Source organism: Pelodiscus sinensis, chromosome 1 (assembly GCF_049634645.1).
Source record: "Pelodiscus sinensis isolate JC-2024 chromosome 1, ASM4963464v1, whole genome shotgun sequence".
NCBI lineage: Eukaryota > Metazoa > Chordata > Testudines > Trionychidae > Pelodiscus > Pelodiscus sinensis.
This window is the reverse complement of record NC_134711.1, coordinates 27,068,975-27,096,410: the sequence shown is the minus strand read 5'-3', so window position 1 is coordinate 27,096,410 and position 27,436 is coordinate 27,068,975. Positions and strand designations below refer to the sequence as shown.

At 42.4% G+C, this 27,436-nt stretch overlaps 1 protein-coding gene across 1 annotated transcript; it reads left to right on the top strand.

The window, feature by feature from the left end:
- On the top strand, window positions 1–27,398 carry SLC26A3 (solute carrier family 26 member 3). The gene is made up of 20 exons (XM_006120402.3): window positions 1–198; window positions 933–1,072; window positions 1,204–1,314; window positions 1,550–1,704; window positions 3,392–3,556; window positions 4,930–5,082; window positions 6,470–6,552; window positions 8,153–8,300; window positions 8,433–8,546; window positions 8,643–8,720; window positions 11,608–11,703; window positions 13,335–13,441; window positions 14,328–14,397; window positions 14,487–14,579; window positions 17,615–17,710; window positions 19,211–19,444; window positions 21,372–21,426; window positions 22,885–23,027; window positions 24,027–24,095; window positions 26,921–27,398. Exons 1-20 carry the CDS (start codon window positions 68–70, stop codon window positions 26,942–26,944), a joined length of 2,265 nt encoding a protein of 754 aa, XP_006120464.2. The 5' UTR covers window positions 1–67; the 3' UTR covers window positions 26,945–27,398.
- Window positions 27,399–27,436: the final 38 nt, after the last annotated feature.

Here is a 27,436-nt window from a genome sequence, read left to right as displayed (position 1 = left end):
TTTAAGTGACTAGTGTCAAAGATATATACATAAGACTCTTCCACCCTGACTCAACATTTCAGGAAAAATGGTCGAACCTGTAGGCAACCAGTATGTTGTGGCCAGACCGGTATACTCAGAGAACTCATTTGGTGACCAACATAAAAAAGTGCATCGATACCATAAAACCTTTTTGGATCATCTCAAGGAATATTTTAGGTAAGAAACATTTTTGTACATATTGATGTTAGAAATAGATCTCCTGAGCTGCTCCCTAACTCTAGATATTCTGAATTATATCCTTACAATCTTCCTTCCAACTAGTCTGGTAAAGACTATCACTGAGCTTTTGTAATTGTTTTCTTCAACATCCATCTCTCCCATTCAGGAGAACATAAACATTAACTCTCTATACTCAGGGATAAATTTATCCCTTAACTACATTCAGTTCAGTTAATCACTGAAGTAACTCTGCCCATTCAACTCAGATGATCCCTAGTATAACTCTTGTTGATGAAGTCCCACCAGGGATGAATGTGTCCTCCCAGTCAAATGTATGTTTCCACAAAAATTGAATATGTCCTTCAGTGTCATCTCCAAGAACAAGTATAATGGATGAAAGTGAAAGGAGGGGCCTACAATGGCTGACTTCACAATAAATGAGCAAATGAGGAAGATTCCATGACTACATGTCTGAGTGATAACAGAAAAATAAATGAAACCCCATTGTTCAAACTTAACATCAAATGCTTCAAAATAAATTGAAAACACACTTTTGCCTAAAAATGTTCCTGAAGCAGTGGGGCTATAGCCCAGGAAGGTTGTTCCTCGCCAGACCGAAATCTAAATTCTTATCTTTAGTTTGAGATATCGAGATTAGATTTCACCATTGACTAACTCAAGTTGAGATAAGTTATTAGCTGACTGATCTGTGGCTTGTCACATATTTTCAGATGTTCCCCACAAAAGGCCAAGAATATTGTCACCAGTTTGTTACCTATAACTTCTTGGTTGCGGACATATCCCTTTAAGGAATGGCTCCTGAGTGACTTAGTCTCTGGGATCAGCACAGGGCTCGTGGCTGTCCTGCAAGGTAATCTTTGAGAAATGTTTTTGCTTTGTTTTTGTTAGGATCCAAGTACCATGTTAGTCCACGTTAAGAGATCCTGTAGACTTTCTTCTATAAAATGTGCTTAACATTGCCTGTGTTTGCTATCATTACAGGTCTAGCATTTGCTTTACTAGTGTATGTTCCCCCGGGGTATGGACTCTATGCAGCCTTTTACCCAGTTATAGTCTATTTTTTCTTTGGCACTTCCAGACACATCTCTGTTGGTAAGTTAAGTCATATTGCACACTATTTGCTCTGCTCTCTTTCATGGCTTACATTTTATTAATTCCATGCTGAAAATAAATACATAAATAAATAACAATCCAAAAATATAATTCATTGCATATGGTTCCATTTAAGAAAACCTTGTAACTTTTTTCAAATGTGAAATAAAATTGTGGTCGATGGAAACTTATATTTTGCCTCTCGTGTTTTCATGCATTACTTTGTGTCCATTAGGTCCATTCCCTGTTCTGAGTATAATGGTGGGAGAAGTAGTTATGAAGTTAACCAGTGAGAATAATTTAAACAGCACTTCAGGAAATGAAACAGCACTAGATAACAAGAGGGTAAATGTGGCAGCAACTGTAACACTCGTTGCTGGAATTTTTCAGGTTAGTCCCTCCTAATGATATCTATCTATCTATCTATCTATCTATCTATCTATCTATCTATCTATCTATCTATCTATCTATCTATCCTTTGCGCTGCCAGCCCCAAGGGACATTAAATCAAACCATCACCACCATCATCCTCCAAACTAGGTGACTCTGTCCCATTGACCAGGACCCTTGTGGGTAAGCTGTTTGAAAGCTCCTACAGATATTGATACACTGGTTATTGAGAAGAGTGATAGAAATGTAGCCGTGTTAGTCTGGTGTAGCTGAAACAAAAAACAGAACTATGTAGCACTTTAAAGACTAACAAGATGATTTATTAGGTGATGGGCTTTCGTGGACCAGACCCACTTCCTCAGATCAAATAGTGGAAGAAAATTGTCACAACCATATATACCAAAGGATACAATTAAAAAAATGAACACATATGAAAAGGACAAATCAAATTTCAGAACAGAAGAGGGATGGGACATTTATAATGTGTAAGAAATATGGATACACAAAAAAATCTTAACAGGAAGGAGATTTAGATTCATAGAATCATAAACGATTTGGGTAAGAAGAGATCTCAGAAAATCATCGAGTCCAACCCTTTGCTCAAAGCAGGACCAACCCCAACTAAATCATTCCCGCCAGGGCTTTGTCAAGCTGGGCCTTAACAGCCTCTATGGATGGAGATTCCACCGCCTCCCCAGGTAACCCGTTCCAGTGCTTCACCACCCTCCTAGTGAAATCATTTTTTCTAATAGCCAATCTAAATCTCTGCTTCTGCAACTAGAGATCATTACTTCTTGTTCTGCCACCTGGCGCCACTTGAGAACAGCCTTGCTCCATCCTCTTTGGTACCCCCTTCTGGTAGTTGAATGCTGTTATCATTTCCATTCTCATTCTTCTCTTCTGTACACTAAATAAGCCCAATTCCCTCATCATCTCCTAATAAATCACGAGCCCCAACCCCCTAATCATTTTTGTTGCCCTCTGTTGGACTTTCTCCAAAGCGTCCACATCCTTCCTGTAGTGGGGGCCCCAAATTGAACATAATACTCCAGCAATTCCCCTCTGACATGTATATTGGCCAGTCAGTCCAGTCAAACCAGACAGTCTTTGTAACAAAGGATAAATGGACACAAATCACAATTAACCTACCTGGACATTCATCCATGGATTTTAAAGTAGCCATTCTTCTATAAAGGATTTTTACCACCCAATTATAGAGAGATACTGCTGAACTAGAATTCATTCAGAAGTTTGACACTGTCAACCTGGGCTTGAATAAAGATATTAACTGGTTAAAGCACTACAAAGCCCATTTCTCCTGCCTTTGACATTTGCATTTCACACCAAAAGCTATGAATGAAACTCATGTACCCTACTTAATTAGCTTAATTAACATGGGTCCTACAATTGACAGGTAATTGCTTTTGCTGTTATATATACCTCGAATTCTGTTATTTCCACTCCAGCTCATCTGATGAAATAGGTTTTACCCACCAAAGCTCACGGTCTTAGATGTTTGTTAGTTTCTAAGCTGCCACAGGACTGCTCATTGTTTTTAAAACAAAAGATTTTTTTTTAAAATCTCATGATGTACAAACCAATCCTAGGATTTTGAATATTTGTGTCAGCAATATTGTACTTCTCTTCCAATTACATGTAACAAAAGATTGGTTGTTTTGTGTTACAGTTGCTTTTGGGAGTACTACAGATTGGATTCATAATTATTTATTTATCTCAGTCATTAATCAGTGGTTTCACTACTGCTGCAGCTATCCATGTTGTGGTGTCTCAGTTGAAATTCATATTCCAGCTACCAGTTCAGGGATGTAAAGAACCATTATCAATTTTCTGTGTAAGTATTCTTCAGTTGCTAACATCATAACAAGTAGAGTACACCACACTCTATAGCACTAAGTAGTTAAACTAACAGAATTTTCAGACTAAAAAAGAAAAGAAGCAATTTTCAAAAAGATGTGTTGTTATCACAGAATGTTATTTAGATAAATTGTTGGGTACACAAAATAAGCTAATTATATGACCTTATATGTTAACATGTCCTTAAGAGCACATTCAGCATTGTCTTGGCATTTACTTGTATCTAAGCTCAGGTCTACACTAGGGCATTATTGCTAAATAACCCCCCTTAGATCAAATTTATAAGTGGAGCATCCACACTACCAAGACCATTATTTCGAAATAAAGGGCCACTTATTTTGAAATCTGTACTCCTGCTTTTCTTGGGGAATAACGCTAATTTTGAAATAGTTATTTCAAAATAGCATTAGTGTGGGTGCTCTGGACCTGCTATTTTGAAATAACTACTCCCCAGAGTAATTTGAACTAATTATTCCCCAGTGCTTCCTGGGGCTCTAAGTCAAAATAGCGTGTCCTCATTGACGGAGCATGCCTCAGACTAATTTCGAGGCTTCCCCCTAGCAGGGACTCATTATTTCAATCTTGTAAAATCTGGAGTTACTAAGTTGAATTTACTTATTTTGAAATAGTTTCCTTATGTAAACATGTCCTAACAGTCCTTACTGAACTGGAATCTAAATGAATAAAATATTGTAGATGTCTTTCATTTGTGTATAGCTCTCAGAGATTTGATAGAAAGAAAGAAAGAAAGAAAGAAAGAAAGAAAGAAAGAAAGAAAGAAAGAAAGAAAGAAAGAAAGAAAGAAAGAAAGAAAGAAAGAAAGAAAGAAAGAAAGAAAGAGAAATTGACATGCTGAAGATTATTTTATGTGTTCAGTTATTTCTTTCCCCAAAATGTCTGATTTATTTGTGAAACAGCTTTTCATCTTATGTTATCATTGTCACTTCGTGGCCAATTGATGGATTTCTGGTGTCCTAGAAATGATAAGCTGTTTATTGTTCTCAGTGCAGATCCTGGCTGGCAAGTATGTGACTTGTAGTTCCTCACAAACACTGATAGCAATCTCAACAGATAGGCTAAGTAGTATTCACTCATCTCACTCCTAGAGATGAGACCAGGAAGTCAGTTTAAGGGCCATTATGCAGAAGCTAGCACTGCTGTTGTCTATCTGTGGATAAATATAGGTCTTTACTCGCCAGGAGTCTCAGTCCAAATCATTCCACACTAACAAAATCCTGACCAAAATAATAATTAAATAAAAATGTTTTCTTTTTTGGAAAGACTGATGCCCACTGCATCAAGCAAAGACAGCCTATTTCAAAAGCATTCTCTTTCTTTTTAATTCTGTAGAGTCTGGAAAAGATTGGTAGGCAGATCACGGACACAAACATTGCGGATCTTGTCACAGCACTCATTATCTTGGTCATTGTGTTTGTGGTGAAAGAAATTAATGAGCGATACAAAGATAAACTACCAGTGCCCATCCCGATTGAACTCTTTGTGGTAAGGGTTATTTCTCTTCCTTATTTCAAGTGTATAGTGACAATAGTGCCACTCAAATCAGGTTTTCAACCTGTTTCTGTCTATGGTAGTCTTCCTCTCAACTATCGCCTTCTTTCTGTCCATTGTGGGCTCCTTGTGTCCTGACAGAGATATCATTATCTGCTTTATATTTCGTTCACTGTTTTGTAATTAATATATCTCTAGAGAGAAAAGTATTGTTCATGAAATGTTTTATGTCTGATTCATCTGTAAAATCAGACACTTCCCTTATAACCAAGCCCTGCAGCATTCTGCTGGAACCCCCCTGCAGAGCAGCATTTCTCAACTGGGGGGTGTGACTGGTGCAGGGTCTGGTGCATTGAAAACATTGTTACAATCCAGAGAAAAATCAATGAATAACATTTCCAGACTAACTTTGGATTGGCCAAAACTTTCAGTGTGTGTGTGAGATCCAACTATTTATAACCTCTTGAGCTATTAGTTGCAGTAGCTCTCCCCCTTTCATGTCCATGTCCATGACACTAGTCCCACTCCCTCATTCCCCCCACTCCTCTACACTTCCAGATCCATTATTCTCTGTCGGCTGCTTAAAACACATACAGAAATAAAACACACCGCCCGTATCATGGATAGAGTGTTTGCTTTTGCTTTCATATTAAATGTAATGAGGTTGCAAAACATTGGATAAGGCGTCACCAACCAGAAAGGGTCAAGAAACACTGCTATTTTACTATAGAGTATCGTGGTACTTATTTTACTTTAGAATAGCAGAAAATATCCATTTTGTAGAGATGTATTCCACTACTAATGCAAATATTTGCTGGAGTCTCAGGGTGATTTAGAACACAGGTACACCTGTAACATCTAAGACTTATCTCTGACTAGCAGAAAAATATTTGGTTTTGGAGGCCTAATCTGTCACTTAGTAAGGGGATTAGAAAGCACCGCAAAGAGGTAATGTTTGCTAGTAAGATGCAAAAGAGAGGTACAGATTGAACCTCTCTAGTCTGGCTTTCTCTGGTTCGGCAACATCCGTGGTCTAGCATGATTTTAGTTAGCTGAATGTCCACTTATATGGGTCTGGCCAAGTTTCGTGCAGTCTGATTATGGCCAGTTGTTTACGGACACCAGACCTGGCTTTCAGTGTTCTGTGCTGTTATTTAGCTCTAATTTACCCCTAAATATCTTCTGAGAGTCCAGTAAACAGTGGAAGTGTTGATAATGCTGCTAGATAATATTGACTTCACATGGTTTGGCAAATTCTCTGGTTCGGTACTGGTCAGGTCCCAAAGGTGCCAGACTAGAAAGGTTCAACCTGTATGAAATAGTGACTTTTTAATTATCTTATCTAGAAATTCCTAATGTAGATAATTTTGCTATTTTGCAGACAGTCATAGCAACAGGTATATCCTATGGCTGTAATTTCAAAGAGAGGTTTCATGTTGCTGTCATTGGAGAACTAAAAAAAGGGTAAGTGTATAATTCTGAAACTTTCCTATAGTGCACATTATGTTTTCTAAACAAGTTCTTAGGCACAGAGTTAATCTATCTCTCATTAAATACCCTGCATTAATAAAATGTACTTCTTCCAAACACTTAAGTAAACTTTCTGCATTAAACGATATCACAGCTTTCTACAGACTAATGTTCAATAGATAAGAGCAATTCATTATAGCACATCTCCAAAGTAATGAAAAGCATTTTTGCTTCCAAGAAATTGAGAATTAATTCATTCTGTACCTTGTATGAAAAAGCAACCATGATTATCTCAAGCCTGACCCATCCTCTGTGCCTGTGGTTCTGCTCCTTCCAGCAACAATAAAAGCAGAACCCAGTAGCAGTGCTCCCTGTCAGGTAGGCACTTGTGCAGCCACTCAAGAGAAATTCACATGCTGCCCAGCTGATTAGCAGTGCAACCACAGCTAGGTTTTTTGTTTCTATTGGTGGTGCACATGCTCATGCCTCGGTGCACATAAAATTATTCTGCATGTGGATGGAAAAGATTAGAGGGAGCATTGTTCATTAGCCAAATAGTCTGTTTAAAGCAAAGCATTGTTTACTGAGAACAAAAATATGTCAGAAAACACTGTTTTTAAAAGCAATAAACTAGTTTATCCAGAGGCCTGCTTCTCCCTCCAGGGCTCAGCACTACCTGGATCTGGAGCAAAGCCCTGCTTCTTTACACTCCCTTCTCAGCGCCTCTTTCTATAATAGTCTGTCCTCTTCAACAGTTCCTGACAACTGATCTCCCTCATTCTCTCCAGAAAGAGCTTGTTTTTGATCTATGGGTTTTCAACATGGCAAAACAGCCTAGAAATAGACCATTGTCCTGTAATTGCCTCATGTGTTTGTTGGGAGGTTGCCTATCCGTAATTATTATGTTGCTTTCCTTCTTGTTTCTGCCACCATCCCTTATTAAACTAGAACAATACACTCATGTAAAGAAGTCTTTGAACTCAGTACATAATAACGTCATGCCACTGACCAGGTCACATACAGCATTCATTAAATAATTATGACCCAGTGTGTTTGGATTATTATAACATCTCTACATCCGCTATGATGAGCAGGGCATAAATACGTATATGTAGAATATAAGCACACTGATGTGAGAAAGAAAAATGACATGACAATTTAGTGCTGCAATCTTTGCTGATGATAGAAGTGTTACTGCCTGCCCTTTTGCACAAGATCCTTATACCTCAAAAAAGGAGGTATACAAATCTTGTGCAAGGGAGTTTTTGCGCAAAACAGATCCATCTACATTGCCTGTTTTTGCGCAAAAACCTCTTGCGCAAAAAGCCTCGGGCAGAGAATATGCTAATGACATCACAACAAATGCTAATGAGCACTTCATTAGCATACTCTCTGCTGGCAAAACCCTGTAGTATAGACGTAGCTAAGAGTTTAGATTCAAGATTATGTTTTGGTCCCACCTCTGCAGAGCAGTGTACAGGTCAAGTATCACAAAAGATGGATGGTCACCCAGCTCGCCGCATGTTTTGCTTGCCAGACTCTTTTCTGAAGTGCCCCATTAAGAGATAGTTCTCTCTTTTGGATTCTCTTACAGATTTGAGGCTCCTGTCGAACTTGATATGGAGGTTTTCCAGAGCTGTCTGGGTGATGCTTTTTCCATAGCAATTGTTGGATTTGCAGTAGCTTATTCAGTTGCTAAAGTATATTCCATCAAATATGATTATCCCATAAATGGCAACCAGGTAAACAAGATACATTTAAATTAATATAACTAATAAATTGAAAATAAACATAACTTTAGGAATGCCCTGCCTTATGAACTATTTTTCCAGAACTATTTATTTTTTAAAACTTCATGTTCATTATTCTGCTAGGAATTAATTGCCTTTGGACTGAGTAATATATTTGGTGGAGCGTTCAGAGGATTTGCTGCAAGTACATCACTGTCAAGATCAGGTGTACAAGTCAGCACAGGAGGCAAAACACAGGTATTGAAAATACAAGACGTTGATAGAGCTGAATGCTACAGGCTGCACAGAATGCTCTAGAATGCAGACTTATAGTGAAATCCTTTTCGTCCACAGATTGCTGGTCTACTCTCTGCTCTTATTGTCCTGATTGTCATTCTGGCCATTGGATTTCTCCTGGAACCCTTACAGAAGGTATTCTCCATTTTTGCATGGTATTTACTCCTGCTCATCAAGGGCCTGATGTTGCTCCAGCTAGAGTCCATAAGAGTACGTCTACACAGCAGGGCTAAAGTCGAATTAAGCTTTGCATCTTCAGCTACGTCAACTGTGTAGCTGAAGTCGAAATAGCTTAATTTGGCTTTTGGTGCTATCTACACAGAAGAATAGTAATAGAAATGTAGCCGTGTTAGTCTGGTGTAACTGAAGCAAAATGCAGGACTATGTAGCACTTTAAAGACTAACAAGATGGTTTATTAGATGATGAGCTTTCGTGGGCCAGACCCACTTCCTCAGATCAAATAGTGGAAGAAAATACTCACAACCATATATACCAAAGGATACAATTTAAAAAAATGAACACATATGAAAAGGACAAATCACATTTCAGAACAGAAAGGGGATGCGGGTGGGGGGGGGGGGGGAAGAAGGTAAGTGTCTGTGAGTTAATGATATTAGAGGTGGGGAAAGGTAGATGTCTGTGAGCTAATGGTATTAGAGGTGATAATTGGGGAAGCTATCTTTGTAATGGATAAGGTAGTTGGGGTCTTTGTTCAATCCCCCCCGGAGAGTGTCGAATTTTAGCATGAATGACAGTCAGAGGATTCCCTTTCAAGTGAAGATGTAAAAGGTCTTTGTAGCAGAATGCAGGTAGTTAAGTCGTTGAGACAGTGTCCTTTCTGGTTGAAATGGCAAGAAATTGTTTTTTCACAAAGACAATTTCTTGCCATTTCAACCAGAAAGGACACTGTCTCAACGACTTAACTACCTGCATTCTGCTACAAAGACCTTTTACATCTTCACTTGAAAGGGAATCCTCTGACTGTCATTCATGCTAAAATTCGACACTCTCCGGGGGGGATTGAACAAAGACCCCAACTACCTTATCCATTACAAAGATAGCTTCCCCAATTATCACCTCTAATACCATTAGCTCACAGACATCTACCTTTCCCCACCTCTAATATCATTAACTCACAAACACTTACCTTCTTCCCCCCCCCCCCGCCCGCATCCCCTTTCTGTTCTGAAATGTGATTTGTCCTTTTCATATGTGTTCATTTTTTTTAATTGTATCCTTTGGTATATATGGTTGTGACTATTTTCTTCCACTATTTGATCTGAGGAAGTGGGTCTGGTCCACGAAAGTTCATCATCTAATAAGCCATCTTGTTAGTCTTTAAAGTGCTACATAGTCCTGCATTATCTACACAGCAAGAAATTGAAAGAATAACACTCTTCCTTCGACTTCCCTTACTCGTCGTGAAATGAGGGTAACCAGGAGTCAGAGTAAGAAGTCTTCCAGCTCAATATTATTTCAGAATAAAAATGTGTAGTGTAGACGCACACTATGTTATTTCAGAATAATGTCAGTTATTCCGAAATAATGCTGCTGTGTAATATACCCTAAGAGTTTTGCTATTAACTTCAGAGAGGGCAGAACAGGACTGTGTCAGGCTCTGATTGTTTTCCTCAACTCAACATGCGTGAGTTTGTCCCTTCCTGCATAGATGGATGGGGAGAATCAGTTTCCCTATGTGCGTGGAGGAAGTGGTCAATAGTCAATAGAGTTTAATAGAAAATATTAACACTTCTAGAGGTGTTCCTTCAAATACTGTTGCATGGCAAATTATGTCCACGATAAAAGAAATGCATAGGAGGGTCAAAAATCCATAGCATGGATCTCATTCTCTAGACAATGCTATAGAGTTTTAGAGTAATTTTGCAGAAGCTTCCACATAATCCAGTTCATGTTAAATTTTATAAGACGCCTTTCATAAGGGATGGGACATTTGGGACACGCAGCTGTCCTTTCCTTCCTCTGCAGCTCCTTATTAGGGAACCTGCAGAGAAGTTAGTACAGTCTGACATGTTACTTCGGCATGGCCACCCAAACCTGACAGAAATGAACAAATAAACTTCTAAATAGATAGAACCAGATTCTCACTAATCAGGTGCCTTGCTTCTCTAGCTAAGGGGCCATGCTCAAATGCAGCCCTTGGTCTTTTCTAAGCCTTCTGTGCCTTGCTAGTGCCCTAAAGGAAATTTGGGAGGGGTGGGGGAGAAGGAGGAAGAGGTGACAGTGAAAGGGTGAGCTGATGGGGGGGCAACTACTCCCTGTCCCTTCCCCAGTAGCCTTCATGTGTATATGTGACACCTTTTCAAGGATGTTGTGCAACTCATGAAAGACATTTACAGCACAAATTTTCACATGGGGCTACACCACATTCCTCTGGCAGCTGTGGCTCCTGTCCCACAGAGGTGGGCCAGGCTCCCTGCTCCACGTGTTGTGACATAGCACATGGGGTGATATGGAGTCATGGCCCTGTGTACCATCAGCCCAGCTTGGCCCAGCTCTGGCTGTCCATCATGGCAGGCCAGAATGGCACTACAATCATATGAGCCAGGTCACAATACTCCCAGCAGCATCCAGGTCCATCCCCGAGTGACAGACAACACCACTGCTGGGTGAGTGCAGGGTCAGCTCACTCTCTGTCTCCCACCCAAGGCCCTCTGCACTGGCCAGGTATGGAGAGTTGTGCTGTGGGTGATCAGTGCCACCAATGACCCACCAAAGCTGCCTTCCTCACAGACTGGCCCCATCAGTGTTGTGGCCACACTTTCTGCACTGACCAGTGCAGCAGACCAGCCCCAAATACAAGTACATGCAACACTGTCTTAAAGGGAAGTGCAGAAGACATCTGCATCCCACCTAATACATTCCTGTCTCTTAATGGCACATAGTGGCCCATGACATCAGTGTAGCAGGAAGGACCCATTGTCCTCAGATCCATGCTCTGTGTTTATTACTAGAGTCTTGTGATTATAACATTTGGCATTTGCTCTGTTTTGTGTTTAACAGTCAGTCCTTGCGGCTCTGGCACTTGGCAATTTAAAGGGGATGCTTATGCAGTTCAAAGAAATAGGTATTTTGTGGAAAAAGGACAAATATGACTGTGTAAGTAACAGCCAATTTACACTTCAGAATAAATTCTGATTGCACAGGCATTTATTTTGCAAAAACTTTTATTTTTAAAAGTTTGCCTTGATTTATGGTATTGAACATATCTCTGACCTGAATTTTTCTTTTATACAAAACTTCTTTCTCCAGATGTTTTTTTCCCACTCATTCTCATCTCTTTTAGCTCAGTTCTCTCTTTAATTTTCATGTAGCACTTTAAAGACTATACTAGACTATGCGTTGTTTTTTAAATTTTTCTTGTTACAGACTAACTCAGCTCCCCCTCTGAAGCTTTTTAATTTTCATATTCACCCATTTCTTCAGTCTTCTTCATTTAAAAAAAATCCTACTATTTAAGGTCAATTGTAGAAAGAAGTGACAGAAAAATTGGTAAATATTGGGCCTGTTGGCAACACATTTATGGACCTATTTTCACTTCAATTCAAGCATTTACTCCCATGACTGCCAATGAGAGCTATGTAAAGCAAGTGGAGAAGATAGCTTATGGGGTAGCTTAGTAATTACTGCTAATAATAAAGGTATAGATGATGACTGAAAGGCATCATTGCTTGCTGACAAGGTATACCTCTGACCTAGGTTCAGAGCTCAACAATGCTACTTTCTTTTTGTGTTACTTAACAGCAATGGGCCTCAGCTTTTTCCAGCTTGAACGTGAGGGTATGGCTCTTTACCCCTCACGATGAAACATTTTGAGGCCAGTGATAAAAAATTCCAAGTGTTATCATAACTATTATTTAAAGATTTCCTGTTTTCAATTAAATTCATTTATAGTAGCTAAACCTTTCTGTCTGGACATGTGATATATTCACAAATATTACATTTCCCGATATCAGGATTTACATTCAACCATGTCCTTTTGCCAGATTTTTTAAGAGCATTCCACCAGTTTTGTATGAAGTCATGCTTTTTAGTATATCAGCATGTTACAACTATTGTACAGCATTCAGCTTCAAAAAGACTTTCCAAAATTAACTAAACTATCCTTCCAGCACTCTCATGAGATTGGTAAATCTCGCTCTCTAAACTCTGTAAGCCAAGAATAATTTTTACCCAGGAGCATAGGCATTGGTCAGATAAGAGCCCAGTTTAGCACTCAGGAGCTCCTGTTTCCCTATATGGCTGTGACTACATTGGCATGATTTTGCGCAAAAGCGCCCACTTTTGCGCAAAAACATGCTGCCTGTCTACACTGGTGGGGAGTTCTTGTGCAAGAACACTGACGTTCTAATGTGTGAAATCAGTGCTTCTTGCACAAGAACTATGAAGCTCCTGCTCAGGAATAAGCCCTCTTGTGCAACTGTTCTTGCGCAAGAGGCCAGTATAGACAGGCAACATGAATTTCTTGCGCAAGAAAGCCTGATGGCTAAAATGGCCATCGGAGCTTTCTTGCGCAAGAGAGCGTCTACACTGGCATGGATGCTTTTGTGCAAAAGCACATCTCTTGCGAAAAAGCACATGCCAGTGTAGATGCTCTCTTGCGCAAATAATTTAACGCAAAAACTCTTGCATTAAAAATATTTGCACAAAATCTTGCCAATGTAGACGTAGCCTATGGGTTTAGGCTCTTGCTTCCTATAATATCTGAAATTGTATATATATTTTTACAGATGATATGGGTTGTGACTTTCCTATCTACTGTAATACTGGGGCTTGCTCTTGGACTAGCAGCCTCAGTAGGATTTGAACTCCTCACCTTAGTGTTCCGCACACAGTTGTAAGTAAATGTTGAATGTAATATAAACCCTATCAAGACTGCATGTTGAAAATAAACACATTGAAAACATAGAAGAACAAATTTTTGAGGTCTCAATCTGGCCTGTAACTCTGTTCTCAGAATCAATTCTAGGAGATAATTCTGAATACTAAGTATTATAAGTCAAGATAAAGCAATGGGAATGTTGTATTCTGTTCTCTGATCACGAGGAAAGGCATGTGAATCACAGTTCAGTGTGACTGTCTAGATAGCTATAGCAGAGCTCGGTATGTTCATTATCAAGTATTATTCTGATTATTACTCAAGTGCATGACTGCCAACAAGTGCAAGGGTGGGTAAGAGGAACAGTTGCCTCAGGGCCCAGCAATTTAAAGGTCCCAGGGCTTCCAGCTAACACTACTACTATCTCAGCAGCAGCCAGAGACCCAGGGCCTTTAAATCACTGCTAGAGCCCCCTGAAACATGCACCTGCAGCCCTAGCGGCACCCAAGGGCTGGCTGGAGGAGGCTAGTTCTAGCCCTGCCCCTTCCACCCAAAGCCCTGCCACTTCCTGGAGGCCCAGAGCCAGGTCCTTCCAGGGCCCAGCAAAATCTCTCATCAGCTCTGTTCATATCTATCACTCTTGCCAGTAAGACTACAGGGATCATGGTCTGGCCCATGATAAGCTACAGCACTCTGTCAGCATGGATATTCTTCTCCACTTTGAAAGACTCTTAGACTGATTCCATGACCAGTACAATTCTCATTAAAGCTGAGATCCTTTTATCAGCCATTAATGCAGTACAGCTTTAAAAGAGAAAGATAAGACTATTAAGACAACGGCAATTGTTCATTCCATTATGTCCCAGCATAGTGTATAAATAACTTGGTTTGTATTTATTTGCAGTCCAAAGTGCACTGTTTTGGCTAATGTTGGAAGAAGCAACATCTACAAAAACAGAAAGGATTATGCAGATGTAAGAGCCTGTATATTCTTTACATCATCTGTTGCATGCATTTCTGTGCAATAGATACCTGAAAGTAACACTCTTACTTTGTTGTATAGATATATGAGCCAGAGGGAGTGAAGATTTTCAGATGCCCAGCCCCACTCTTCTTCGCTAACATTGACTTCTTTAAGGACAAACTTATCGCTGCTGTAAGTTTTTTCTTAGCAATCACATTACATGAGTTACTTTGAGTCCAAATGAATGAATTACATAATAAATTAAAGTTAAATACAACTTAATAATAATAAATATTAACTTGCATATACAGCATGTTTGTGATTTAGTTACCCTAGAACTGAGCCCCGAAAGAATAGAAACACACAACCACAATTACCATTGTTGTCATTAGTGACTTCTAAAGACAAAAATGTTTAGGTTCATTTCCATCCCAAACTCTGGTTGGCATCCTAGGGGGTCTTCGGTGTTCACTTCAAATATTGCTTGCTTGCTGAACTTCTATTGTAATTATGTATTTTCTTAAAAGTTCGTCTGAAAATGATCACAAACACACGGGACACACAAGAGGGAGACTGTTATTTTTACTGTTTACATTGCAAAAGGACCAAAAATGTCTAGGCTCTCCCCAGATATAGAGTAAGTCATAGTGTTCCCCCAAATAGACAGGCAGAAAAAGGGGACAAGTGAAAGCACGTGAGCAAAGTGATAAGGGGATGATGGCCTACATCTTACTAAATAGATGTTTGGTGGCTGGCATACTGTTTAAAAACATTGCACATCTCCCCTTTCATCATTCAGCATTACTGTCTAGCGCTCAAAAGGAACCCAGTTTCTTTATACCTCTGACTCCCACCACTCAGTCTCTTCCTTCTACACATATAGAAATACTAGAAGATTTACCCAGCATTGCTTGGGCCCTTAACTCAATTACATTTTGGGTTTTGGAAAATAAAATGAAAAGTGACATGCCTCATTTAAATCATTGCTCTGGGGTGGGGCGAGGGATGAGTGGTTCAGAATGCAGGCTACCCTGGAAGGAAGAGAACTAACCCAGGCCTCTGTGACCTCAGCAGCTTGGGATCAGATGAGAAGCACCTCTTCGTGGCTGCTGTAGCTCCAACGGGCACAGTCAGGCGAGGGTTCACGTCCCCTGATTGGGCAGGTCCAGGTTCGTGTGCCCTCTGTGCTCCCCAGCATGGGAAGCTGGTATGCTAGGTGGGAGAAGGCTCTGCCTTCCGAAATCACCAGCCTCGCCCTGCCAATACTGGGCCCTCACGATGCCTGCTGCAGGAATACTGGGGGCAGAGTGTTGCTGCCCCCTGAGCACCTGCTCTCCTCATGCTCTGGCTGGGGAGGCTGGAGCTGCATGCTACCTGCCCTCCCCACGTTTCCGGGCGGGGGAAGGCTGGGGCCACGCACCCTCCGTACTCCCTGTGCTCCAGGGCTGGGAAGGCTGAGGCACACATGCACCCGCCAGTCTTCCCTCTAAGATTTCCCAACTATGAGTGGAGTGAGTTTTCGCTTTGGCACCAATATTGAGGTCATGTGCACTGGTTTGGATGTGTGCCACTGTGGCACCCAATTTATTAACACACACACCTTCCCAGCTGCCAGAGCAGACCCCGCCCCACTATGAAGCAGGTCCCATTCCTGGCCCAAACTGCCAGAACAGGCTCCACCCCTCCCCCTGGCCATGTGACATGTCCCATTCCCGGCCATGTGGCAGGTCCCGTTCCTGGCTCCCCTGCCATATGGCAACCCCGGCCACTAGAGCAGGCCTCCTCCCCCACCACATGGCCACTGCAGGCCCCAGCCTCTGCCCCAGCGACCCTCTCACCACGCCATCTCGTCCGGTGCCACCTGCTGGAGCAGCTGCCTACTGTGCAAGTGTTGCTGCATGGCTCTCCAGAGGAGATGGGTGGGGGAAGAATTTTTTGTGCACAACACATTGGCACCTGCCCTCCTCCCCTCTCTGTGGTGGTAGGGGTGCACATGGGGGGCAGGGCATTGGCAGAAGGGATGGGGCTGGGGTGGGGCTGGAGGCTTGCCTCCCTCAGCTCTCCCTTTACCAAACACCCATGCTCCCCAGCCAGAGTGAGGAGTGCAGCAACAAACTGTGCACTTTCCCCTCGCTCTCTAACAAAGAGGAACAGCCAGAAATGTTCCTGTATGAATGGGACTGGGAGGGGGTCAGCCAGCACCTGGTGATAGGAGGTTCCAGGATGGGACAGTCCCAGACTTCACCTGCTTGTTGATTCTGTCTCTTTTCTGTATGGTATTATGAGAAGCAATCCGATGCCAGGCACAACCCATTGTCCTGGCACCACCAAACCCTTACCTTGCTTTTAAGTTATGATAAGAGGATGCTGTATATTGAATTTGGTGGTCCTAGCTCTTGCCATTTCGGAGGAGTTCCTGAACAGACAGACAGATGGACAGAGACAAACTCTCAAATATATAATAGATTACACGAAGCGAGGGTAATTTATTTATTATTATTAATAAGTTGTTCAGTCCTAAATTAAATAATCAAAAACTGAGTAGACAATTTAGCCTTGCAGAAAGAATAATTTCTCGAATAACTCCAGGGACAGTCTCCATTATCGAAGACATAATCCTATTCCTATGAGAGTACTGGCAATACTGAAGTCCAAGGCCTATTCACCCTGAAGAAGGGATTTCGGGAGGTCAAGTACAGACCCCTCTGCTGAGACAAACACCAAGTAAACATGAGCCGAAGCCTTTTGAACCTTGCTGTTGAGTTCAGGGGGCTTTGCATCAGGCCCTTTATTTATACCAGGAGATCCATTGAATACACTTGCATTACTCACAGCAGTGAGGTAAGAGAGATAATGGTCATAAAATAAAATAGAGAGTAGGCCAAACTCTAATCTCAGTTGTACCATGCTAATCCATTGTAAACATGTGAACCACTTTGTCCAGAATAACATCAGCTTCACCTCAGTGTGAAATGAGAATCTGGTTCAGAGACTCCCCAAAGAATTCATACCACTTGCATAAATGCAATAAAATAGCTTTCTCCGGCAAGTTCTGTGGTTAACTTTAATCCACAATAGCGAATTAATCTAAGTATGTTTTGGGTTTTTTTGTAACGTGATCACTTTCCAAGAATTTACTAGTACTAATCGCTTTGTAGAACAATAAATACCAAGTTCTCCCTCAGATCCAAGGATACTGCAAGGTTAATCAAGATGTTATTTTGCAGGTTGGTTTTAATCCATTGAGGGTACTGCGCAAGCGCAATAAAGCTCTGAGGAAAATCAGAAAGATGCTGAAGAGAGGAGAGCTGCAAATGACAGGTGTAAGTGTTGTATTATGTGGCTTTTTATCTAGCCTCTGGGATAAATTAGGACAGAGGTTCTCAGGCTGTGGATCAGGATTCCAAAGTGGCTCACAACACCATTTGAACAGGGTTTCCAAGGCTGGTGTTAGATTTGCTGGGGGCTGGAGCTGAAGCTGGGCTGAAGCTGAAGCTAGAGCCTGAGCCCCACCAGGGCTAAGGTAACATGCCCCCTGCTCAGGGTAGAAGCCCTTCGGCTTTAGCTTTGGGCCCCCCATCCCTGCCAAGCGCAGTGGAGCTTGGGCTTTGGGGCCCCTCTTAGGCTCATTTAGTAATTTTTTTTGTCAGAAGGGGGCCATGGTTCAGCGAAGTCTGAGAACGACTGAACTGGGGGAAAGCTGTTCAAAGGCACAGGGGAGACTTAGGCACCCTGTTTTCATGGATTTTCAGTGGGAGCTGAAGCCCAGATCCTCAGAGGGCAGAGTTAGACACCTACCTAGCTTTGAGGATCTGTGTGTGGGTACCTAACTGCCCAGTTTCTTTGAAAGTCTCCCCCATGTCAATACAATGCCAGGCTGGATAAGTAATTCCACATATTACCACTTGTTAATGTGACAGTCTGCTGGCTGAGCCAGCTCTCTGCCATTACAGCCTGGCTGAAATGGCCAATTACAGCCAGCTGAGCAATCCCAGGCCTAAAGGACTAATGGAAGCAGATGTGGGCCTCATTAGCCAGAGAGCTATATAAGGTAGCCAGAGTGGCAGGAGTGGCTCAGAAGATTGAGAGTAGCTGGATGTGTGTGCTGCTCTGTGTAATGCCTTTAAAAAAAGGGGCGGGCAGGGGCACTGAGCCAGAAGGAGATGGTAGCTAAGTTAGCTGCTGGGGAAAACCAAGCTCTGTAAATAGAAGGTGGTGGGAAGTTGGCACAACCAATAAAAGACACGGGTGGTTGCACAAGAGAGGGTCTCCTGGTGATTTGTGGCTGAAAAGGGGGTCCTAAGGCAAGTGGCCTGGGCTAGGACCTTGCTGCATTAAACTAAATATAAGCTTCAAAAATAAGATTAATATATACGCCCTAGTCCACAGTCTTAGGCAAATTTTTCTTGTCTTTGGAGGGAGCTTTGTTTGCCTTCTGGCTGTAGAACTAGGTCCCAAAGAGGAAAAAGTTTTGAGCTATGGCTAATGTTGGCTCACAGCTGTACTTGGTTTGCTCTGAGGAAAAATCTTTCACAATTTCTATGGGCCTGATCCAAAGCCCACTGAAGTCAGAGGAGTCTTAACATCCAATAGGCTATGGAGTATGCACTAAATCCATGATTAATTGGGACAAAACTGGAGGAGGGGGAGATTTCCTTCTAATCAAAAGCACAAGTGGCGAGTCATGCTGCATTCAGTCAGTGCTTCCGCTCTCCAGTGCCTCAGTGTAACACACACGTCTACATCAATGTGTACTCATATTTCTGGACAGCCCTGGAAACTGCAAGATTTACTTTGATGACCATTTCTTCTCTTTGATACAGAAATCCTTTATTTGCACTGTTACTGGTCTGAAGGATTCTGATGAAGAACTGGACAACAATAAAATAGAGGAGCTGGATCAGCCCACTAACATGGCAGACTTGCCATTTCAAATTGACTGGAGTGCAGACCTTCCTGCCAACATCACTGTGCCTAGAATTGACATCCACAGCCTCATTCTGGATTTCTCAGCAGTATCATTTTTTGATGTTTCTGCCTTGAGAGTCCTCAGAGAGGTAAATTTCCTTTCATGAAACAATTAGCCAAGGCTTACAAGTAGAAAAAATATAAATACTATGTTTCTTAAAGGTATGCCTGTATGTATATAGGAGATCAGTAATAGACTGTATACTCAGTAGCTGTGTCTACATTGGCACGATCTTGCATCAAAGCAGCCGCTTTTGTGCAAAAACATGCTGCCTGTCTACACTGGCAGGGAGTTCTTGCGCAAGAACACTGACATTCTAATGTGTGAAATCAGTGCTTCTTGCACAAGAACTATGATGCTCCCGCTCAGGAATAAGCCCTTTTGTGCATCTGTTCTTGCGCAAGAGGCCAGTGTAGACAGGCAACATGATTTTCTTGCGCAAGAAAGCCCAATGATTAAAATGGCCATCGGAGCTTTCTTGCGCAAGAGAGTGTCTACACTGGGACGAATGCTCTTGTGCAAAAGCACATCATTTGCGCAAAGGCACATGCCAGTGTAGACACTCTCTTGCACAAATACTTTATGCAAGAACTCTTGCATTAAAGATTATTTGTGCAAGATCATGCCAATGTAGACATAGCCAGTGGCTGGAGCTAGTAGAAAATTTTCCATCAAAACCACTTTTCCTCAGAAAGTTGGGCTTTCAATTGTGTGACTTTTTTTTTTTTTTTTTTTACAAAAAGTGTCTGGGTTCCATGGAACATGTTGAGTTTTCATTAAAAACGTTTCAGTGTTCAGTTGTTTGACAAAAAGTTAAAATTTTTGTTGGAAAACTTTGATGAAATCTATTTTTTTTAAATTTATCTAAATTTTCCAGTCAATGATATCAATTGCTATACATGCCTGTGTTAGACTAATAACGGGTCTGGAAGTTTTACAGAATTAAGGTCTGAATCATGATCTGGGGTTTTAAATATAGGACTGGGAACCAGAACCCCTCAGTTCTGTTCCTGTTTCTGTCAACTTCCACAATCACCTTGGACAAGTCACTTTGACCAAAATTTTCAAATATAAACACCTACCTAAGTTCATTAGGTGCCTATGTATAGTAGGCTTATTTTCATATGAACTGAGATCCACAGCTTCCATTAACTTCAGAAAGACTTACAGCACTGTTTTGAGCTTTATGTTTGAAAATTCTGTCCTTAAATTTTTGTAATCTCAATTTTTTCCACTATAAAATAGGAGCAATGAGGCTTTTCCACTCTGGGACATTGTCTTTCCATTAAAGATTTTAATTTTCAGCATTTATCAATATTATCTAAAACTGATCTTTTTCTTTTTTAATTTATCTTACAAAAAAAAGGTTAGCTTCAAAGTCCAGTATCAATCTAAAAAACCTGTGCCCATTAAAATTAATGGAAATTTTATCACTAACTCTAATGGCCACCTAAATCCATTAATTTGTGCTCAAAATACATATGCTATCTTACAGCTGTACAGTATACCTGCTATAGAAAATTACTGCCATTGCTGTTGAGTTCATGGCAAAACAGTTAAGGCTGTGTCTACACTGGGCCACTTATTCTGGAAAAGCAGCCGCTTTTCCGGAATAAGCTGCGAGCTGTCTACACTGGCCCCTTGAATTTCCGGAAAAGCACTGACGATCTACTGTAAGAAATCAGCTGCTTTTCCGGAAAAACTATGCTGCTCCTGCTCGGGCAAAAGTCCTTTTTTCGGAAAACTGTTCTGGAAAAGGGCCAGTGTAGACAGCCCAGTAGTCTTTTTTGCAAAAAAAGCCCCGATTGCGAAAATGACGATCGGGGCTTTTTTCCGGAAAAGCGCGTCTACATTGGCCATGGACGCTTTTCCGGAAAAGCATCCTGCCAATGTAGACGCTCTTTTTATGGAAATACTTATAACGGAAAACTGTTCCGTTTTAAGCATTTCCGGGAAAAGGTGCCAGTGTAGACACAGCCTTTGTCTCTAAGCAATGCCTGGTTTCTGTTTAACAGATTTTAAAAGACTTTATCCGGATTGATGTGGATGTGTATATTGTGGGAGCACACGGTAAGTTCTTCCATTTCCTGAATCTTGTTTTTAAGCAACCAGTTGTTCAATCAATGTCTATCAGTTATGCCTCTTCTAGCAACATACTGCTTTGCTTGACTGCTATATACAATTGGACAGGACAAACCGATTTTTTATATTTATCTTTAAAAGCATCTGAGCAAACCCAGATTAAAACAATCTTACAGGAATCAGCGGTACTGATTTTAATTGATTAAAACTAACCAAACTAAGCAGATTTGAAATGAGAAAGATTTTACTGGCTAAATGAGGATAAAAGGAAATGTAAATGTGACCAAATGTGGATAAAAGGGAATGAGACCCAGCTGTGTAAAAATATCTGCACCCACCCTAAATACCCCTGGATCTATTTTTCCCCTCTCAAGGTCTTGAACCACCTCCCCACCCCCACAATTTCCTCATCCCACCAGAGTGAGGTTCAGTCCACTTGTGAATATTCAAACTTGCAAACCTTTTGTCCCTTACAAGTTAGCATAAGGCATGCAGGATGGGCCTAAATGAGAAGACAAGACAACAAGGGCCAATTGTCCTCTCCCATGCATCTTGTATCATGACTTCTGTGCAAAGTGCACAAAAGGAGGATGTGAAAGGCTACCAGATCAGAATGGTACTGTCTGGTGCCCACTTGGCACAGTGAATGCTTGGGTTACCAACTGTAATCACACAAAGGCCCTTGCCCTGTCCCATCCCCTTCCCTGCCCTTTCTCTGAGGCACAGCCCCATTCACTCCATCCCCTTCCCTCCCTTTCACTGGATTGGGGTGCAGACCCTGGCCTAAGGCCAAGGGGTTTGGAGTGTGGGATAGAGATCTGGGGTGGGGCATGAAGTTGGAGTTGAAGTAAGCACCGTCTGGCTTGAGCACCCCTCACCCCCTTGTGCAACCCTAGCACAGCAGAGTTAAAGCAGGCTCCCTGTCTGCCCTGGCTCTGTGTCACTCCCAGAAGCAGCCAGCACATCCCTGTAGCTCTTGAAGCTCTTATTTGCTGTGGTTCCTGACCAATGAGAGCTGTAGAATCAGCAGTCAGGGTGGGGGCAGCATAAAAAGACCCCTTACCTACCCTTCTCCCATCTAGGTGCAGTAGGGATGTACTAGCTTCTTACAGGAGTGGCACTGAGTCAGGGCAGTCAAACAGGCTGCCTTAGGCCTACTGCACTGCTGGACTTTTAGCAGTTAAAAACTTCCCTGGTTGGCTTCAGTAGCCTCCAAGAGATTAAGCCTAATTCCAAGAGATTCCTGGCAAAACTGGGAGGGTTGGCGATTCTAGCAAATGCCCAAGGGGCAAGATGTTGGAGAACCAGGCCTTGTGGCAGCCAAATTAACCCATTTTGATAGAAAATTCTGTTTTCATTCAAAAGCTATGCCAAGGAGTCAGTTTTGTCTTAACGACTGCAGGCTTCTGAGTCACTGGTGTGTGGTTTGATTCTGTTTTTCGGCAGATGGCTTCCTGGACAAGATGGAAAGATGTGAATTTTTTGATGAGGAGATCAAGCCCTCCATATTTTTCCTCACAGTTCATGATGCAGTTTTACATATTTTGGTAGAAAAGAGTATACATGATTCAAAGTCCAAACCCATGAAGGTAACAATGGTGCTGTTTATTCATCTCTGGAGTAACACCTTAAATTGCTCACAGTCCAATTGTTTACATAATCTCAAGAGGCTGGGTTATTCCCTCCTGCTAGGACATCCCAGGGAGGATGTGGGAGGCCCAGAAAATTGCATGCAGTGGAGTTCCCCAGGAGTCACCTGGAGGGGACAGGGCTAGGAGGCCTGTAATGAAGGCAGAGATATGGCCTTTCACTGTGATGGAGCCACAGTAAAGGGAATTCCCAGGTCCTTGGGGAATCAATGTATCTCCCCTCCTTCCTTGTAACTTGGCTTCTTCAGGATTGCCCTGCAGCAGCAGCAATTGTAGGAAAGACTCAGGGGGAAGAAATGATGCTTGAATTTGGATTCTCAGACCTTATCTACACTCAAGAGCTGCATTGATTTAATTAAATCTATTTACCAACTGATGTAATTAAATTGGTTCATGCCCCATCTGTGGCCTCTTGCTTCCGATTAAAAGTAGTGGATATAAATGTAGCTTTATTCAGCAAGGAATCAGCTCAAATTGAATCCATATGGGATACTCTTAAACTGACTGAAGGGTTTTCACACCAGTGGTACCAATTTAACCCCTAAACTGATCCAGTTAAATTGGTGCAACTTTTGTGGATAGACAAAGCCTCATTTCTGCCCAGATTTCTACATGGAATGCTGCAAGGCAGGTAAGGGATGAAGCCATTGAGAGCAATGCTCCCTCCTCCCAAGCCTGCTTCCACAGCGTGGGGGAGCACAGAAAGTGCCAGCACTGTAGGCTGGAAAGTGGGGCAGGAAAAGTGTCCTAGCGAATGCATTTTTACCAATCCAATCCCAGCTCCAGGACTCTGTCTCCTCCACTGGCACAGGGGGAGAGGGAAGAACACATTCACAAGAGTCACATTTTCTGAGTCTTTAAAGCAATATTACCTTTGAAATTACCTAAAAACAGAGGGACGTAGGGGATATTTCCTAATCCTGAGCCCTTTGTTCACAGCCGGAGATGGGAAGTGGTGATCATTTTATTATCAATACAAACGGTGAATTACGCAACCGGGAACACACGGTAAGGCTGCCCTTTTCCCTAACCTCCCTCCCCCAGCACATCAGCAGCAAGAGAAGATCACTTTTTAAACACGTTTTGGGCTGAAGTCAAGCACTTCTGAAAGGTGCTGCCTCACCTTTGCTTAGTCCAGGGACTAAGCAAAGAAAGCCCAGGCATTGGCCTCACAGGCTATGTCTAGACTGCAAGCCTCTTTCGAAAGAGGCTCTTTTGAAAGATACTTTCGAAAGAGCCTCTTTCGAAAGAGAGCATCTAGACTGCACGTTGAACTTTCGAAAAAGCGGCTTGCTTTTTCGAAAGAAAGCATCCAGTGAGTCTGGATGCTCTCTTTCGAAGAAGCCCAATTTACATTGAAGAACGCCTTCTTTTGAAAGAGGAACTTTCGAAAGAAGGCGTTCTTCCTCGTGAAATGAGGTTTACCGCCATCGAAAGAAAAGCCGCATTCTTTTGATTTAATTTCGAAAGAACGCGGCTTGAGTCTGGACGCAGGGGAAGTTTTTTCGGAAAAAGGCTACTTTTCCCAAAAAAAACCCTGAGTCTGGACACAGCCACAGAGTTACTCATTATGTTTTGTGCCCACCTCTAAGACTGTGGCTGCGTCTAGATTGGCATGATTTTCTGGAAATGCTTTTAACGGAAAAGTTTTCTGTTAAAAGCATTTTCGGAAAAGCGCGTCTAGATTGGCATGGACGCTTTTCCGCAAAAGCACTTTTTGTGGAAAAGCGTTCGTGCCAATGCAGACGCGCTTCTCTGCAAAAAAGCCCCGATCGCCATTTTTGCGTTCGGGGCTTTTTTGCGGAAAACAAATCTAAGCTGTCTATACTGGCCCTTTTTTGCAAAAGCTTTGTGCAAAAGAGACTTTTGCCTGAATGGGAGCAGAATAGTACAGGCAGTCCCCGACTTACGCAGATCTGACTTATGTCAGATCCGCACTTACGAACGGGGCTTTTCTCACCCCGGAGCTCACGGGCGGCGGGTCGCCACCCATGTCCTCCGGGGCGAGAAAAGCTTCTCCCGGTCTCCCTGGTCTGCTGGGGGGGGTCCAGCAAAGCCACTGGACCCCCCCAGCAGACCAGGGACACCAGAGCAGGGGGACAGCTCAAGCGCGCCCGGGCTGTCCCGCTGCGGGCGTGCTCCGCGGCTTTGCTCTCTGTCTCCCTGGTCTGCTACTGCCCCCCCAGCAGACCAGGCTTTTCTTGCCTACCCTTGGGGTAGAGCAGCTGGGGGCTGCCGGGTTGGTCCCGCAGCGCCGCTCGGGACCAACCCGGCAGCACCCCAGCTGCTCTGCCCCAGGCGTCCTGATTCAGCCGCTGCTGGTCAGTTTCAGCAGCGGCTGAATCAGGACGCCTGGGGCAGAGCAGCTGGGGTGCTGCTGGGTTGCTCCAGTAGCGCCGAGGAGCAGCGCTACTGGAGCAACCCAGCAGCACCCCAGCTGCTCTGCCCCAGGTGTCCCCAAGTCAGCCGCTGCTGAAACTGACCAGTGGCTGACTACAGGAAGCCCAAGGCAGAGTTGCTCTGCCCCAGGCTTCCTGGAATCAGCCACTGATCAGTTTCAGCAGCAGCTGACTTGGGGACGCCTGGGTTTCTTAAGTTGAATCCGTATGTAAGTCAGAACTGGCATCCAGATTCAGCCGCGGTTGAAACTGATCAGTTTCAGCAGTGGCTGACGCCAGTTCTGACTTACATACAGATTCAACTTAAGAACAAACCTACAGTCCCTATCTTGTACGTAACCCGGGGACTGCCTGTATTTCTGTAAGAAGCACTGATTTCTTACAGTAGAAAGTCAGTGCTTTTGTGGAAATTCAAGCGGCCAGTGTAGACAGCTGGCAAGTTTTTTCGGAAAAGCGGCTGATTTTGCAGAAAAACTTGCCAGTTTAGACAGAGCCTGTGAGTTTAGCCCAGACTCCAAGCCAATGCACAATTGACTCACTAATCTCAAAAGGTGCCTGTGCTGGCTCTTCAGCACTACCTCAGACTGAGCTGACCAAATTGCTTCCCATGAGCTACCAACAGATGATAATTTCTAAATACAGACCCCCTTGCCCAGACATTAAAAAAAAAAAAATCTGGGTCAATGGCTCCATCCCCATGGGCTATTCAGTTTGTTTTAACTGTTTCACTGATTTGTAGCTGGCACTTTATTTTTGGCAAACCACAGCCCTAGTGGGAGGTTTATAGCCCAACCAAAACAAATGATCCATAGTAACCTTGGTCTGGCAATGAGTGGATGCAATTCCACATTGAGAAGACAGGAGGAGGTCAGCTGAAGTAATAAGCTCTGCCTATCAGTGCTGGCTCTGTCCCCATGCCCTCCTCACCACACACTCCTCTCAAGAGTCCTACAACCCTGAAGATGGAGCCTACATTGGGAGGGGATAGAGATCAAACTTTTTGCTCCAACTTGGCTGACAGCTACATGTCCAGGCCCAGATCCAGACAGGTGCAACTTGAAACAGCCTGCCCTTTAATTTTTGTCTGGTCTGAGCTCCAAACAACCAGAGAAGATGTGGTTAGTGAGCTCCTCTTCTTCTGCATGGTATCATTCTCGCTTACCCCAATGTCATGTGTCTGCTGGATTTGACAGCCTGGTGTAGGATTGTAATTGTGGTTGGAGGGTCAGTATCAGGGAAGGTGGTCTATAAGGGAATGAGAGGGAAATCTTCCCAGAATAGTGGCCACAGAATTGCCATTAAGGCTAGTATGATTGAGACTAGAAATGTTAAACCCCCATCTTCGCATGCCTGTTGTTAGATTGGAAAATCCTGCTGTATATATATAACAACGTCTTCACCTAGAAGTGATATTTCTTTGTTTCTTTCCCACAGATGCCAGCAGTAACAAAATTCTAATTCTCCCCAAATTACATGATCCAACAACCAGATTGTCAGCGACAGTAGATGAACACAGTTGTACAGCACATGAAGACAGTTGTAGATATGCAGATACATTGTATAAGGGACTTTATTACCTGGGAGTATGTTTCAAGTTTTGGAACGGGCTTCTTATACACTACATATTTATGTATATATATATGGGTTAAAATTATATTGTTTTTCTGATTTTCTACTTTGACTTATCTTTCATCAAAGGAAAAAAGTAGTTTAAAGCAATGTATATATGTGTGTGTGTGTGTGTGTATTCAAACAGTATAGACAACAGTACAATAACAAAAGTATATACTGTGTTCATATAACTGTTTGAAATCTTGTAATGTATATAGTATATTCTTAATAGTTGACTATCACATTGTTTCTTCAATTTGTACATGAAATATATTTAAAGTTCTTTTTGGATCCTATGAGATACCCTTATAGACTGAATTACCTTTAAATGGACAATCC

Coding starts and splice junctions, on each gene's coding strand:
- SLC26A3 (XM_006120402.3), top strand. CDS start 68: ATGGTCGAACCTGTAGGCAACCAGTATGTTGTGGCCAGACCGGTATAC. Junction 199..932: donor CATCTCAAGGAATATTTTAG/GTAAGAAACATT, acceptor ACATATTTTCAG/ATGTTCCCCACAAAAGGCCA. Junction 14,580..17,614: donor AGGACAAACTTATCGCTGCT/GTAAGTTTTTTC, acceptor GTTATTTTGCAG/GTTGGTTTTAATCCATTGAG.